We start from the raw sequence: 13,139 nt of genomic DNA, 5'->3' as shown, positions 1-13,139 counted from the left end.
TATACCAAACGTGATGAGGATGGCAGCCCTATCATTCTTGTGCTCTATGTAGACGATATGTTGATAGCTGTAAAGAAAAGCACTGTTGATGCTCTTAAAGGGCAGTTGAAATCTGCGTTTTCAATGAAAGACCTTGGGGCAGCTGAACATATACTTAGAGTGTGTGTTACACGGCAAAGAGACAAGCGGCTATTGTATTTGTCGCAAGAAAAGTACATTGAAAAGGTGTTGGACAGATTTAACATGGCTGAAGCAAAGCCTCTTGGTGTGCCATTACAGCCATATGTCAAAATCTCCAAGGATGATTGTCCCAAGTCAAAGGAAGAAGCCAATGACATGCAAAGTGCCTTATGCTTCAGCTTGTGGTTCACTTATGTATGCTATGGTTGCTACTCGGCTTGATATAGCCCATGCAGTGGGAGTTGTTAGCCGATTTATGGCTAATCCAGGTAGGTTGCATTGGGATGCAGTGTAGTCCATTATGAGGTACTTGAAAGGGACTAAAAACAAATGCCTCTGCTATGGTAAAGGACCAATGGAGTTGAAGGGATTTTGTGACTCTGACATGGCTGGTGATGTGGATACACGGAAATCCACAAGTGGCTATGTATTTACTCTTGCGGGAGGTGCTGTTTCATGGTGTTCTAGATTGCAAAAGATTGTTGCATTGTCTACGACAGAAGCTGAATATATTTCAGCCACTGAGGCTTCCAAAGAAGCTATTTGGTTAGCACGCCTATGCAGTGAGTTTGGTTTGCCTGCCAAGGCACCTATGCTTGGTTGTGATAGCCAGAGTGCCATATGTCTGGCAAAGAACACCATATGAGCATTGCATAAAGCTGGTGGGAGTTGGTTAACTTAAAGGCGTCATTTATGCCTTTAAGTGGGAGGTTGTTGGGTTAAAGGCCTAAATAACCCCTTTTTGTACATTTTTATACTTTGTCCAATTATGAACCTGGACACATTTTTTTAAAGTCACCTATAATAAAAGTGGGAAAACCCAAAACTCACTTATTGAGTTTTCCCCAAAAAACGTACGAGCTCTCTCTCCCTTCTGCTTCGATCCCTAGCGCTTTCTCTCTGCTGCACATCCGCCTCCTGCTTCTTGCCCCAATCCTGCACTACATCGCGACGCGCACTTACCGGTACCTTCTGCTTCGCGCTTTCAAAACTCAAGACTTGATACTCCAAAGGGAAGTGGGATAACCAATATACCACACTTGGGTGATAGAAAGGTTGTTCCCGTTCTCTCTTCTTATTCACACACATGCACGCACGAGAAGGCAGATTTTAACGCTGTCCAAACAATCCCAAGAGACCTCAAAGATCTATCCAACAAGTCTTAATCTCAAGACCTGATGTCATAAAGTGATGACGTGGCTGTTTCTGCAGGAAACCCTAATTGCAGAAACCCTAACCCTAACTGCAGAAATTACACGTGGCAGACAATGCAAATTGCGGCGCAAATTGCGCAATCCCATACTGCTGACATGGCAGCGCTGTACGGTAGTTTTTTTTTGGCAGATTTTCTACGCAATTGAGAGAGAGAGAAAAGCCTTTTGCTTTATTAAGCAAGAGAGAAAGAGAGAGCTTTTCTGCTTTATTTTAAAAGGACAATTTTCTGGGACTTGCTTTATTTTTCTATAAGCAAAAGAGAGAAAGAGCCTTTGCTTTATTTGGGCTTTTGATTTTCAGCTTTTGGCATCCCTTGTAACTTTAAATACACGGGTTGGCCTCTCACAACTCAGAGCATCTGGACGTAGAGTCTGAGTGTGAGCGCCTGCCCGCACTCTTGTACTTTGAACACAGATTAATACAAAAAGAAATACCGAAAGGGGCGCCAATCTTTGGGGCCAATATCTCTAGGCACGGAACTCCGCCGGGCCAGTGTTGAATCAATTGTAAACTGTGAACTGTTTTGAAGTGGTTATTTGGTGTTGTCGTGGTAGATTCTTGACTTGGAGTGTCCAAGTCTATTAAGAGCACAACCGATTTCTCTTCTACGGGAAATCCGATCCCAAATTTTTTTTCCGCGGCACCTATGACCGCGGGAAGGTGATATCTGAGCACAGCCGATTTCTCTTCTACGAGAAATCCGATCCCAATTTTTTTTTCCGCGGCAACTATGACTTTAGGCAAAGATCAGTCGACTCCTTCTGCATCTGGAGATGCGGGAAGGGATCACAACGAAGATTCCGGCAAGGAGTATACCCCGCCTCGGCCTACTCAGGCGGAGCGTCGAGAGATGGAGTGTCATCAATTGATCGGCGATGCAACAAAGATGATGCTCAATTTTGCGAAGGACCCAAAATTTGCAAAATATACGAGCGAGACTTCTTTCCAGGAGGTGCATGAGCAGCGGCAAAAAACCACAACACCACCTCCAAAACCCGTTCTCAAGAAACATTTTGCTCACTAGAAATACACAGAGAAGGAATTAGAAGACGTGGTTGATGCACGAAGTGGTCAGCTTTTTGACGCGCAGAACAAAGTTAAAAAGCACGGCAAAAAGCAGAAGAAAGGCATTGATTTCCCGGGTTATTTGGGTCGTCAGTCAACATTTGAAAAGGCAAAGAAACAGAAGAAGCGTGTTCGATTTGAAGAAGTACCCAGTTCTTCTTCTTCTTCTTCTTCTTCTGACAATTCTTCTAGCTCATCTGACTCAAGCGAAGAAGACTGCAAAAAGCGAAGCAAAAAGCAACGCTTCCGAAAGGGCAAGAAAAAGGCGAAGAGGTCTAAATCTCGCCCCGTGAGTGACAGTTCTACAGAGGACTCGTCTACAGATAGTTCAGACTCTGACGACATCAACTTTTATGCAAAGAAGAAGAATTTTTATAAAGCCAACCAGTATGACTTTCTGGAAGACAAAAGCAAGAAAGTCTGAGAGTTTAAGGAAAGTGGACAGTCAATTAAATTTGACACGTTTTCTGGTTATAGAGATGCTTCGAAGGCTTTGTCTTTTGTACAGCAATTTGACATCGCTTTCGCGAGAGGACGCTACTCAGAGCCCTCTAAGATTCGGAGAGCTGCCTCTTACTTTAAGGAGAATGCTCGAACTTGGTGGTCCACGCTTCTATTAAGCAAGATTGTGCCAGTTAAATGGCTGAAATTCAAGAGGCTTTTTATTTCTTCTTGGCTCGAGAGTATGAATGAGATATACGAATTGCTTGGAACCATCTTCGGAATACAGCGGACGCTTATTGCGAGAGATTCTGGAGCTCTTTTCTACCCGCCTCTTCATTTAAGAAGATCTCGTTCAAAGAATAGATCGAGCGGTTTACCTTGGGTCTACCTACAGAGATCCGAGATCACTGCTTAGAACAGAAGTCAGCTTCTATTCAGGAGTTGATGAGTCATGCGAAACGGGGTTTTGCCATCCACTCTGGCAGTCTGACTTACCCCACCGATGAGATCATGACACAAAGAGCTGAACAGACTTCAACAAATGAAAGTAGAAAGAGCAACTCAGAAAAGAAAGATGCACGACCCAAGCTTACTCCTCAGGAGAGAGCTCGCTTCATCAGGGAGGGAAAGTGCTTTGGATGCGGGGAACCTGGACGTATCTCTGTGAAGTGCCCTAAAAAGGCACATAAAGAACAAAATGATAAGGACGATGAAAGGCCTGAGAGTTCGAGAGCAGCTGAGGAACGTGGAAGAAAAGGCAGATAAAAAGCAAAATTGGTACCACATTGCGTGGGGCTTGAAGCGAATCAAATGAATGAAAGTACAAACTTTGCCGCTTTTGGGGCAAAGTGAAAGATCAGGAAGCTCTTTTGAAGGAACCAAGGCCAACTTCTTTCACTTGGAATTGGCGGCTTGATTTGGAATTACGCCCGATAGCCTGAGGCCATAGGCGGAGGTAGTTCGAGTGGCACCGGGACAGGATGTTTCCATTACACCGAGCATTGGCAAACTTTGTTTGCAATGACAAGGGTGTTTAGGACACGAGGAGTTTTACGTATTTGCCTTGGAAGGTTGTGACGTTCTACTCGAAATCCCTTGGTACCACAACAATGCCGTGGTTGACTACCGGGTGAGAAAGCAACTTTGACAAATGAAGGACTCAGAGATTGTACTTGATGAACTTCAGTTTCTTTACTCATTTTTTTGGGAGAGAACTGAACGAGGGATAAAGGTCGAATATGTTTTGACTTGAAAAAAGAACGCCAAGATTTTCTTCACACTTATACCTATTGCTTTTCAGAGGGCCTGCTAGGCGAGTTACTATCCGCTCATCCTACTAATGATCTGATACTTGGAAGCACACCACCGAACCGGCCACCTTACGATGTGATCCGAGCCCAGAACGAAGAGTTATGAACCAAGTGAAAGACCTCTTGGAAAAGGGTCTTGTCCAGCCTAGTACTTCACCGTATTGCCCTCCAATGTTGGTTTTGAAGAAAGACGGATATTGGAGAATGTGCATCGATTATAGAGCTCTCAACAAAATCACCATCAAGAACAAATTTCCGATTCCTAGGATCGATGATATCCTCGACAGATTACAGGGATCCTCGTGTTTTAGTAGGATTGATTTGAAGAGTGGATATCATTAGATCCGAATCGCACCGGATGATGGATAGGATTTTTCGAGAGTACAGGCTATTTGTTGGCACTTTCTTTGACGATATCATTGTTTTCTCCAAGAATGAGACAGAACATAGAGATCATCTGCTTCAGGTCTTTTAGGCATTACGATATCACAAGTTAGTGATTAATGCGAAGAAAAGTGAATTTTTCCTACCAAAGATACACTTTTTGGGACAATAGCAGGAGTGCAAATGGATCCAGCCAAGATAGAGACTATCCGTGATTGGCCTGATTTGAAGAATGTCCAAGAAATTAGAAGCTTCTTGGGATTGTGTTCGTACTACTGGCGGTTCATTAGAAAGTTTGCAGAGGTTGCTTCCCCTTTGCATATCTTGACATAGAAAGGAGTCCCTTTCTCGTGGGGATCCACAGAGGTGACTGCCTTTCAGACTTTGAAAGAGAAATTGACTACGGGACGAGTTTTGACTTTGCCAGACTTGCAGAAGTCGTTTGAAGTATATTGTGATACTTGTGGTCGTAGTGTGGATGCGGTCTTAATGCAAGAAGGCCAATGTCATTGCCTATGAGAGCCGATTGTTCTCAAGGCTAAAATTGACAGCACAGATTTGTGAGAAAGAGCTTTTGGCAGCTATCCTTGCTCTTATTCAATGGCGACATTACCTACTCGGAGCCGATTTTACGGTTTTCACAGATGATGGGAGTTTACGCTACTTCTTGTCATGGAAGCAGCTATTGTCCATGTGCAGGGACAGAAGAAATTGGTGGTAAATACTTTGTTCCGCAAGCCGTTGGTTCTGGCTATTTCCGTGATACATCATAGGAACTTCGAGGATATGGTCGGTCAGTACGCCGTAGAATAGATTTTGCGGATGTATTCAATTGAATACAACAAGGGGAGATAGTAGCGGATTATTCCATTCGGGATCGCGACTTGATGAAGCAAAACCATGTTGTGCGTTACACAGCCGTTGAGGGAAAAGGTTCAAACCGAATGCCACTATCTGCCTTTCACGGGTCATCGCGGCATTACTACCACCTTGAAAGGGGTAGAGAAATACATCTTTTGGCCGAGACTCAAGAAGGATGTGGACGAGTTTGTGCGCGATTGCTTGGTATGCCAAAAGGTCAAGTTTGACAGGCATAAAGCACAGGGATTGTTATAGCCTTTTTACCCATACCCACCCGCCCTGGGAAAGTATTGCAATGGATTTTATCTCCCGAGAACATAGCGTGGGCACGATTGTTTATTGCCCAGGTCTTCAGATTACATGGCATGCCTGAGATGATTGTCTCCGACAGGGCTCCAGGTTCACGAGTTTGTTTCGGACGGCTATTTAGGAGAACATAGGCAAGCGATTGCAGTTCTCGTTCCACTCGCAGACTGACGGGCAATCAGAGATTGCTAATTCAGTGGTTCTGGATTTGTTGAAGTCTTCTTGGTTGGATCAGAAGACTACTTGGGAAAGGTTTTTACCTTTGGTGGAATATACCTACAGAAACACGTTTGACTCTTTGATGGGGAAGATGCCATTTGAGATTTTTGATTTTGCTATGAAGGTTCTACCCTTAGGGCGAACGATAAGACTTTTCTTTGAAGCCAACCAGTCCACGAGGGACTTGGTCTGGAAGGCTTTACAGAAATTTCAGCAAATATAGAAAAAGGCAGCAGATTGCCATTGTCGATTTGAAATTGAATGAGAAGAATTGAGTGCTCTTACATTATGGGAAGGCACGACCGAGAAAGAAAACAAAAGGGAAAGGAGCGGCTTCTTTGTAAGCTTAGCATGACGTAGTGTGGACCTTTCCAGGTTTTCCGAAAAGATAAATGATCTCTCCTTTGGGCTGAAGCTGCCAGAATACTTGAAGGATTCACAATGTTTTTTTTAATGTGAGTCGCTTAAAGCCTTTTGAAGTCGATGTGCCCGATGATGGGAAGCCGGAGGTGCAACCCGAATTGGACGAAAACGAGCAGGTACTCGTTCCAGAACAGAAATTGGCACTGAAAGAAAGAAAGAAGGTAAAGCGAATTGACGGCTCTTGGTTAAATTCAAGACCTACTTGGCAATGGATGCGAAGTGAATGGAGGAGGAAGACCTAGCAGATATTCCTCAGAATGTGAATCTTTACCTTGAAGCTTTTGGTTTAGCATAATCTATTCCAAATGGAATCCAGAATTCAGCTTGGCCGGAGATTTGGTGCAGTGGGTTTGCACAAGAGAGGAGTTACTCCGCTCCTTTGTCAACAGATGCCTCAATTTTCGAGTACTAGAGTCATTGATGTCTCTTTGAGCTTCAGGGATACTGAGAGCTGACAGTATTTTGCTGGATGACTTTATGAAATGGAATTCCGAAAAATATGAAACTGACTTGTTCTTGACTTGTTTAAGTGCAAGAATTGATAGACGAAATGACTGCAGCATTTTAGTCTAATTGATCTCGAATAGACATGGTTGCAAATAGGGATTAGTCAATCGGCCATCTATGAGGTCTCGATTGGATCTAGATGCGATTGCTAGCTACGTTGCTGATAAATCACGGTCTAAGATCCGAATGAATGTTGAATGTCATGTGGTGTCCTGTGATGTCGTGTGATGTGACTGCCGATTGGTACATGTGCTAGATGTGTGTTCCTAGTACGTAGGTACTAACAGTCAGTGTCTGCTAAGACGGTTTATGGCGTCTGTCTGTTTTGTAGGCGTAATCGAGGACGATTACAATGCTTTCAAGAGGGGGGTATGTCACAAAGTGATGACGTGGCTGTTTTTGTAGGAAACCCTAATTGTAGAAACCCTAACCCTAATTGCAGAAATGACATGTGGTAGGCAGCGCAAATTGCGGAATTCCGTACTGCTGACTTGGCAGCGTTGTACGGCAGTTTTTTTGGCAGATTTTGGCTTGCTTTATTTTCTACGAATTGAGAGAGAGAGAAAAGCCTTCTGCTTTATTAAGCAAGAGAGAAAGAGAGAGCTTTTTTGCTTTATTTTAAAAGGACAGCTTTTTGGGACTTGCTTTATTCTTTTAATAAGCAAGAGAGAGAAAGAGCCTTCGCTTTATTTGGGCTTTTGATTTTCAGCTTCTGGACTCTGCTTTTGGCATCCCTTGTAACTTTAAATACACGGGTTGGCCTCTCACAACTCAGAGCATCTGGACGCAGAGTCTGACTGTGAGCGCTTGCCCGCACTCTTGTACTTTGAACACAGATTAATACAAAAAGAAATACCAAAAGGGGCGCCAGTCTTTGGGGCCAATATCTCTAGGCACGGAACTCCGCCGGGCCAGTGTTGAATCAATTGTGAACTATGAACTGTTTTGAAGTGGTTATTTGGTGTTGTCATGGTAGATTCTTGACTTGGAGTGTCCAAGTCTGTTACACCTGAGCACCATGCAGACAGAAATACAAATAGAATTATTGCATTAACGTCTGGACAGGCCATGCTTGCCTTTAGGACAACAGTATAAATGATGTCTGTATCCATGTCCCTGTAGTATCATGCATGAGAGAGTGTAAACAAAAGCGTTGCTGCTTGATCTCTTTTATTGTCTTGTTGCAAAAAGGCTGATGTCAATCATTTGCAGGTTTGATTATACCGTCGATCCCAAGAGAGCAGAGAAATTTTATCCGGAAATCCGCAAGTATTATCCTGCGTTACCGGATGGAGCCCTTCAAGCCGACTACTCTGGTATACGGCCCAAGATTTCTGGACCCCAGGATCCACCTGCAGATTTTCTTATTCAGGTTGTCATTCAAGTTATATGTGTTGGTACCATGGATCAATAGATTTATAGGTTTTTCTTTGCCTGTTGTAGGGTGAAGTGGATCATGGCATTTGTGGGCTGGTCAATCTCTTTGGGATTGAATCTCCAGGTCTAACTGCCTCGCTTGCTATCGCCGATAGAGTTTGTGCAATGTTATGTGGAAGGAAATGAACCCAAAGGAGACTCCGAAGCTTTTCTGGCATCAACTCACAAACCGCTTGAAATCATTTTTCAGTACACTCCAATGTATATTCCAAATGGATTGAATTCAGTGATTTTGGCATATCGAATAGACTAGAGCAAAATGATTCTGATTCGTCAACATTCAAATAGTACCTTGGACAAACTCTTGGACAATATATATATATATATATATATATATATATATATATATATATATAGATAATGCTATTCCAAGAGTGCCTCGGAGAAAATTGATCTAGGCTTACGGAACGAACATGTGAGATGTGTGTGTGTCTGTGTAGTCTAGATCAATTTTCTCCAAGGCACTCTTGGAATAGGTTTCTCTTAAAAGCCCTACTTGCACAATCATGACACATATAGAATTATTAGTTTCTGCGCGAAAAGAGCCTTCTAATTTTTTTTTTGAAACTGTCCAATGGGCTACAACTCCCTTACCAAGAGGGTACATGGCTCATAAGAGAAGTTTGTGGATACAAAACGGTGCAAAACTCATTTTCATCTCTCTTGTAATAGTTCCAGAAAGTTGTTCGGCCAAGAGACATAAAAGTGTCCCAGTGCCAACCTAGTGTTGAACCCATGCATTGTGTGTATTGTGTGTAAATGTTGAGATTCCTCTAAACTATTGAAGAGATTTGCAAGCCATGTATTGTTCCATTTTGAAGGATGCACTTTCAAAGATGCAAGACTTGCTTACACACCAATCTTTAAGGGCATAGGATCAACTATAATTAATGCTAGTTCATTGTCCTTTACAAGGCTGGTCCATGTGTGACAACTTGAATTAGCTTTGAAATTACACATTTAGGACATGATTAATGGTGTGTGGGCAAATGACTTGTAAAGATAGTTTCAATTGCAAGTATTAGGTTGAAAACATCACACACACACACACACACACACACACACACACACACACACGAGTGATGATTTTTGCTTGGTATCATGCATAAACATATTTTGATGCCAACTGGTTGTACATGTCATACAATTTGTATTGCAGAGAGAGATTTGAGCAGCCAAAAAATGTAGTAGTCTAATGGAAATTGTTTTTTATGTTTATTCATAAAAGGCTAGGCTTGATTCGTAGTAGCACTTCAATTATTTGCAACACGAAAGAAAGTACTCGCGCTTAAGCTTGTTAAGTACTCTACCATCCTCTCATGTGCCTTAGCACACAAATAAATATATGAAAGACACTTTGTCACTTTCATTAAAGAGGTAAACATGCCATATTCCATTAAGCTTTTTTATCTTTTTTTTAAAAATCTCCATGGCTTACTCTATGCATGGAATAGTTGTAGGTCTGGATGTTGTCTAAATAATCTAATTTAACTCTCTATTGGAGAGAGAGAGAGAGAGAGAGAGAGAGAGAGAGAGAGAGAGAGAGAGAGAAAATGAAATGAAATGTTATATTGACGTCTTCGAAAGGCCAAAATGATCTATGAGACCAAAAAGTTGCAATTGGTGAATTTGATATCATGTATGAGTACGGAAATTACAAAGAACTAACACAAACTAACACACTAAGGCATGAAGGAGAAAGGAAATAAATCCGAAGTTGATTTGGGATTGAGAGGAGATGGGTACCGGGGGGGGGGCGTGGGGGCGTTTAGATGAAATCTCTCATCGGTCGTTGTCGAATCTCATCAACCTCCTCCATGGTCAGTACTCTGGTTGGGCGTCTTGCATAGAGAGAGAGAGAGAGAGAGAGAGAGAGAGAGAGAGAGAGAGAGAGAGAGAATTGAGAGAATTGAGAAAAGCATTGTGTAGAAGAGATGGATGTAGGTAGCATCCGATTTAATCATGTGTTCCACAATTGAAACTAGGTGGCCTTCACCCTGCTCATCTTTGCATCAAACATCGATGCCTTGCTCTAGATTACCTTCTTTTACAAATCATGGTCCCTTGACCATGGAGCTACTGCCAACATCAACACAAATCTACCGATGCTTCCCCAATGTTGTCGATAGACTGCAGCTATAGGGAAACGCTATTCTGTCTATGCATAAGAGTGTGACAGGAAGGAGACTCTAAGAGTCTAGAGACACACAAGCGGCATACGTGTTGTGGAAGATACTTCTCTCTCCTTTTCTGTTTTTTCTACAAACTATCCTCTCTTCTCATCTAAAAACATTGCATTACAAAGCACTATCAACAAAGATTCTCATCATTTTTTTTTGCCCATGTCAGTGTCTTGCATAATGCCACATGCATTCAAGATGTAACCATAGCCTTCAAGACCAAAGCATAGGTAATTCCATCCAGAGAGGCGCCCTCACTTTGCATCTGCTGTAAACAGACTTGAGCTTCATGGCCTTCCCTTGTTCTGCACATCCTGCAATCAGTGCAATCTAAGAGTCAACATTCCATACGAGAAGCTCCTCAAGAACTTTTTGTGCATTCTGAAGTACGCCATTTTTGGCATACATGTCGATCGAGGCAATGTGAAGCACAACTTTTTTTAGGAGCCCCTAATTGACAATATCATCGTGAAGTCTTGCATAGTGCCACATGCCTTCAAGGCAAAATCATAGATGCCCTTGCTTGCATCTGCTGAAAACAACCCACGGCTTCTTGGCCCTGACACATGTCAACCAAGGTAGTGCCAAGCATAACGTTTCCCCTGACTAATTACAATATCATCGTGAGTTCTTTTGCCCATCTCAACGTTTTCCAAATTGCCACATGCCTTCATGATGCAAGCATAGGTGATTGCATTTATAGAGATACACTCACTTCACATCAGTTGAAAACCACTCAAAACTTCCTGGCCCTGTCCTTGTTCGGCATATCCCTCAATCAGTGCATTCTTAGACTTAACATTCTGAAAAGGCAGCTCCTAAATAACTTTTTGTGCTTCCTGAAGTACACCATAACTCGGGTTTGGTGGCGTTGTTGGCGCGGATTCTATTTTGGTTGACATTGAAGAATTGGAGGCAGGAGATACAGGTAAGACGATGCAAATAGATTCGTATGGCCTTTCCTCTTCTCAAAGATTCTTCACAGCGCAAATTGCTCAGTCTGCCTTCCCTACTTCTACAGGATGATCGCGGTGCACACAACTTGGTATGACCACACCTCTTCTCAGAGGCCCTTCACAGCGCAAACTATTGAGTTTGGCCTTCCCCTCATCTTGGATTACCCTACCTACTAACAGGATACCATCCGGTGGTGGTCCGTGCGGTCTCTCGGTGATCGATGCAGCCTAGGCCCTGCGACCAAAGCGGTGCCAAGCACGACATTTTGTTTCTACAACCCTCAACTAACAATATCATCACGCCCATATTGGCGAATATGGACGTTCTGCATAGTACCACCTGCCTTCAAGATGCAAACATAGGTGATTGCATCTGGAGCAATGCCCTCGTTGCACATCCGCCGAACATAAACTAGAGCTTTTTGGCCCTACCCCTGTTGAGCATGCCACACAATCAGTGCGTTTCCAAGAGATGAAATTCTGAACAGAGAGAGAGTGTGTGTGTGTGTGTGTGTGTGTGTGGAGAGAGAGAGAGAGAGAGAGAGAGAGAGAGAGAGAGAGAGAGAGAGAGAGAGAGAGAGAGCTCCTCAAGCACTTTCTGTGCTTTCACAAGCACACCACATCTGTCATACATGTCGATCAAGAAAATGCCAAGTACGATCAAGATGCAAGCGTATGTGATTACATTTGGAGAAATTCCCTCGCTTCGCAACCGCTGACAACAGGCCAGAGCTTCCTGGCCGTTGGCCTTGGTGAGATCTGCTACATTCATCTCAAATATCTTTGGCTCTTTAGCAATAGGCTTTATGGTCAAGTCTCATGCCCCAATGTTTGTGAGCTAGTAAATTTAGGCTCAACAGACACTCTTTTTCCTTGAATCATTAAGTTGTCCTCCAATTGGATCGCATTGGTGGTGACCGCTTCCCAAGTGGTGATACCTCTCTCTAATGACTAGGCCATTGTAGATGTCCTCATGTCGTAGTCCCCTAATGAATCTATCAAGCAATTTGTTATTGTTGAAGCGCTCATTTGGATTACAACAAGAATTCAAATGCTTCAAGCGACTAATAAAATCTCTCACAGATTCTTCTTCCTCTCATTGGGCTTTCTGGTGCTGATATGCTACACCCCAAAGTACTCCCTCTCGTATGTACTCTTTCAAGAACAGTCTCCTAAGAGTAGGGTAAATGGTTTTTTCTTCCACCCTTAGGGTTCTATACCAATCCCCAGCCTTTCCACTCAAGGTTACTCTTAAAGCAATACTCTTATGCAGGTCATTGTGTTCTCCTAGGGAATCACATATTTGTTCAAATACTTCGATATGATTTCTCACATCTCCGTCTCCACTAAATTTTTGTGTGAGCTTGGCTATTTGTACTGCCTTACTTCTAGGCTCTCTATCAGGTGTGTTACGCATATTTTTGACAATAGATCGTCCGATAGCTTGGGTAAATGTTGCCAAGTCACCTAAATGAGCAAGCATCGTGGGTAAAGACGCTCCAGAGACTACATGTGGAGTTCATATGTGTGGCCCTAGACATAGCAGACGTGGTAGCTGATATGGTCCCATTGAAATACGAGCTTGGATGTTGTACTTGTGGAGCATAAGTTGTTGAAATAATGGGAGGGGTAGGAGCTAAATGAGCACGAGG

The 13,139-nt window shown here is 43.0% G+C and overlaps 1 protein-coding gene across 4 annotated transcripts in view; it reads left to right on the top strand.

Annotated features, from left to right (window-relative positions):
* LOC147441450 (FAD-dependent oxidoreductase family protein) overlaps positions 1 to 8,622 on the top strand; it is a 66,127-nt gene extending 57,505 nt beyond the window's left edge. For 3 of the 4 annotated variants that reach the window (XM_086483090.1, XM_086483092.1, XM_086483089.1), the window contains 2 exons: positions 8,127 to 8,286; positions 8,358 to 8,622. In XM_086483090.1, the coding sequence (XP_086339216.1) occupies positions 8,127 to 8,286; positions 8,358 to 8,477 (280 nt within the window). In that variant the 3' untranslated portion in view covers positions 8,478 to 8,622. The remainder of the gene's footprint in view (positions 1 to 8,126; positions 8,287 to 8,357) is intronic. The other variant, XM_086483091.1, reaches the window with a different exon arrangement.
* Positions 8,623 to 13,139: the final 4,517 nt, after the last annotated feature.

The sequence above is a fragment of the Adiantum capillus-veneris genome, chromosome 15, assembly GCF_014529385.1.
Source record: "Adiantum capillus-veneris isolate H3 chromosome 15, ASM1452938v2, whole genome shotgun sequence".
NCBI classification, from domain to species: Eukaryota; Viridiplantae; Streptophyta; class Polypodiopsida; order Polypodiales; family Pteridaceae; genus Adiantum; species Adiantum capillus-veneris.
The sequence above is the reverse complement of the archived record's forward strand: the minus strand, read 5'-3'. Positions and strand labels throughout refer to the sequence as shown.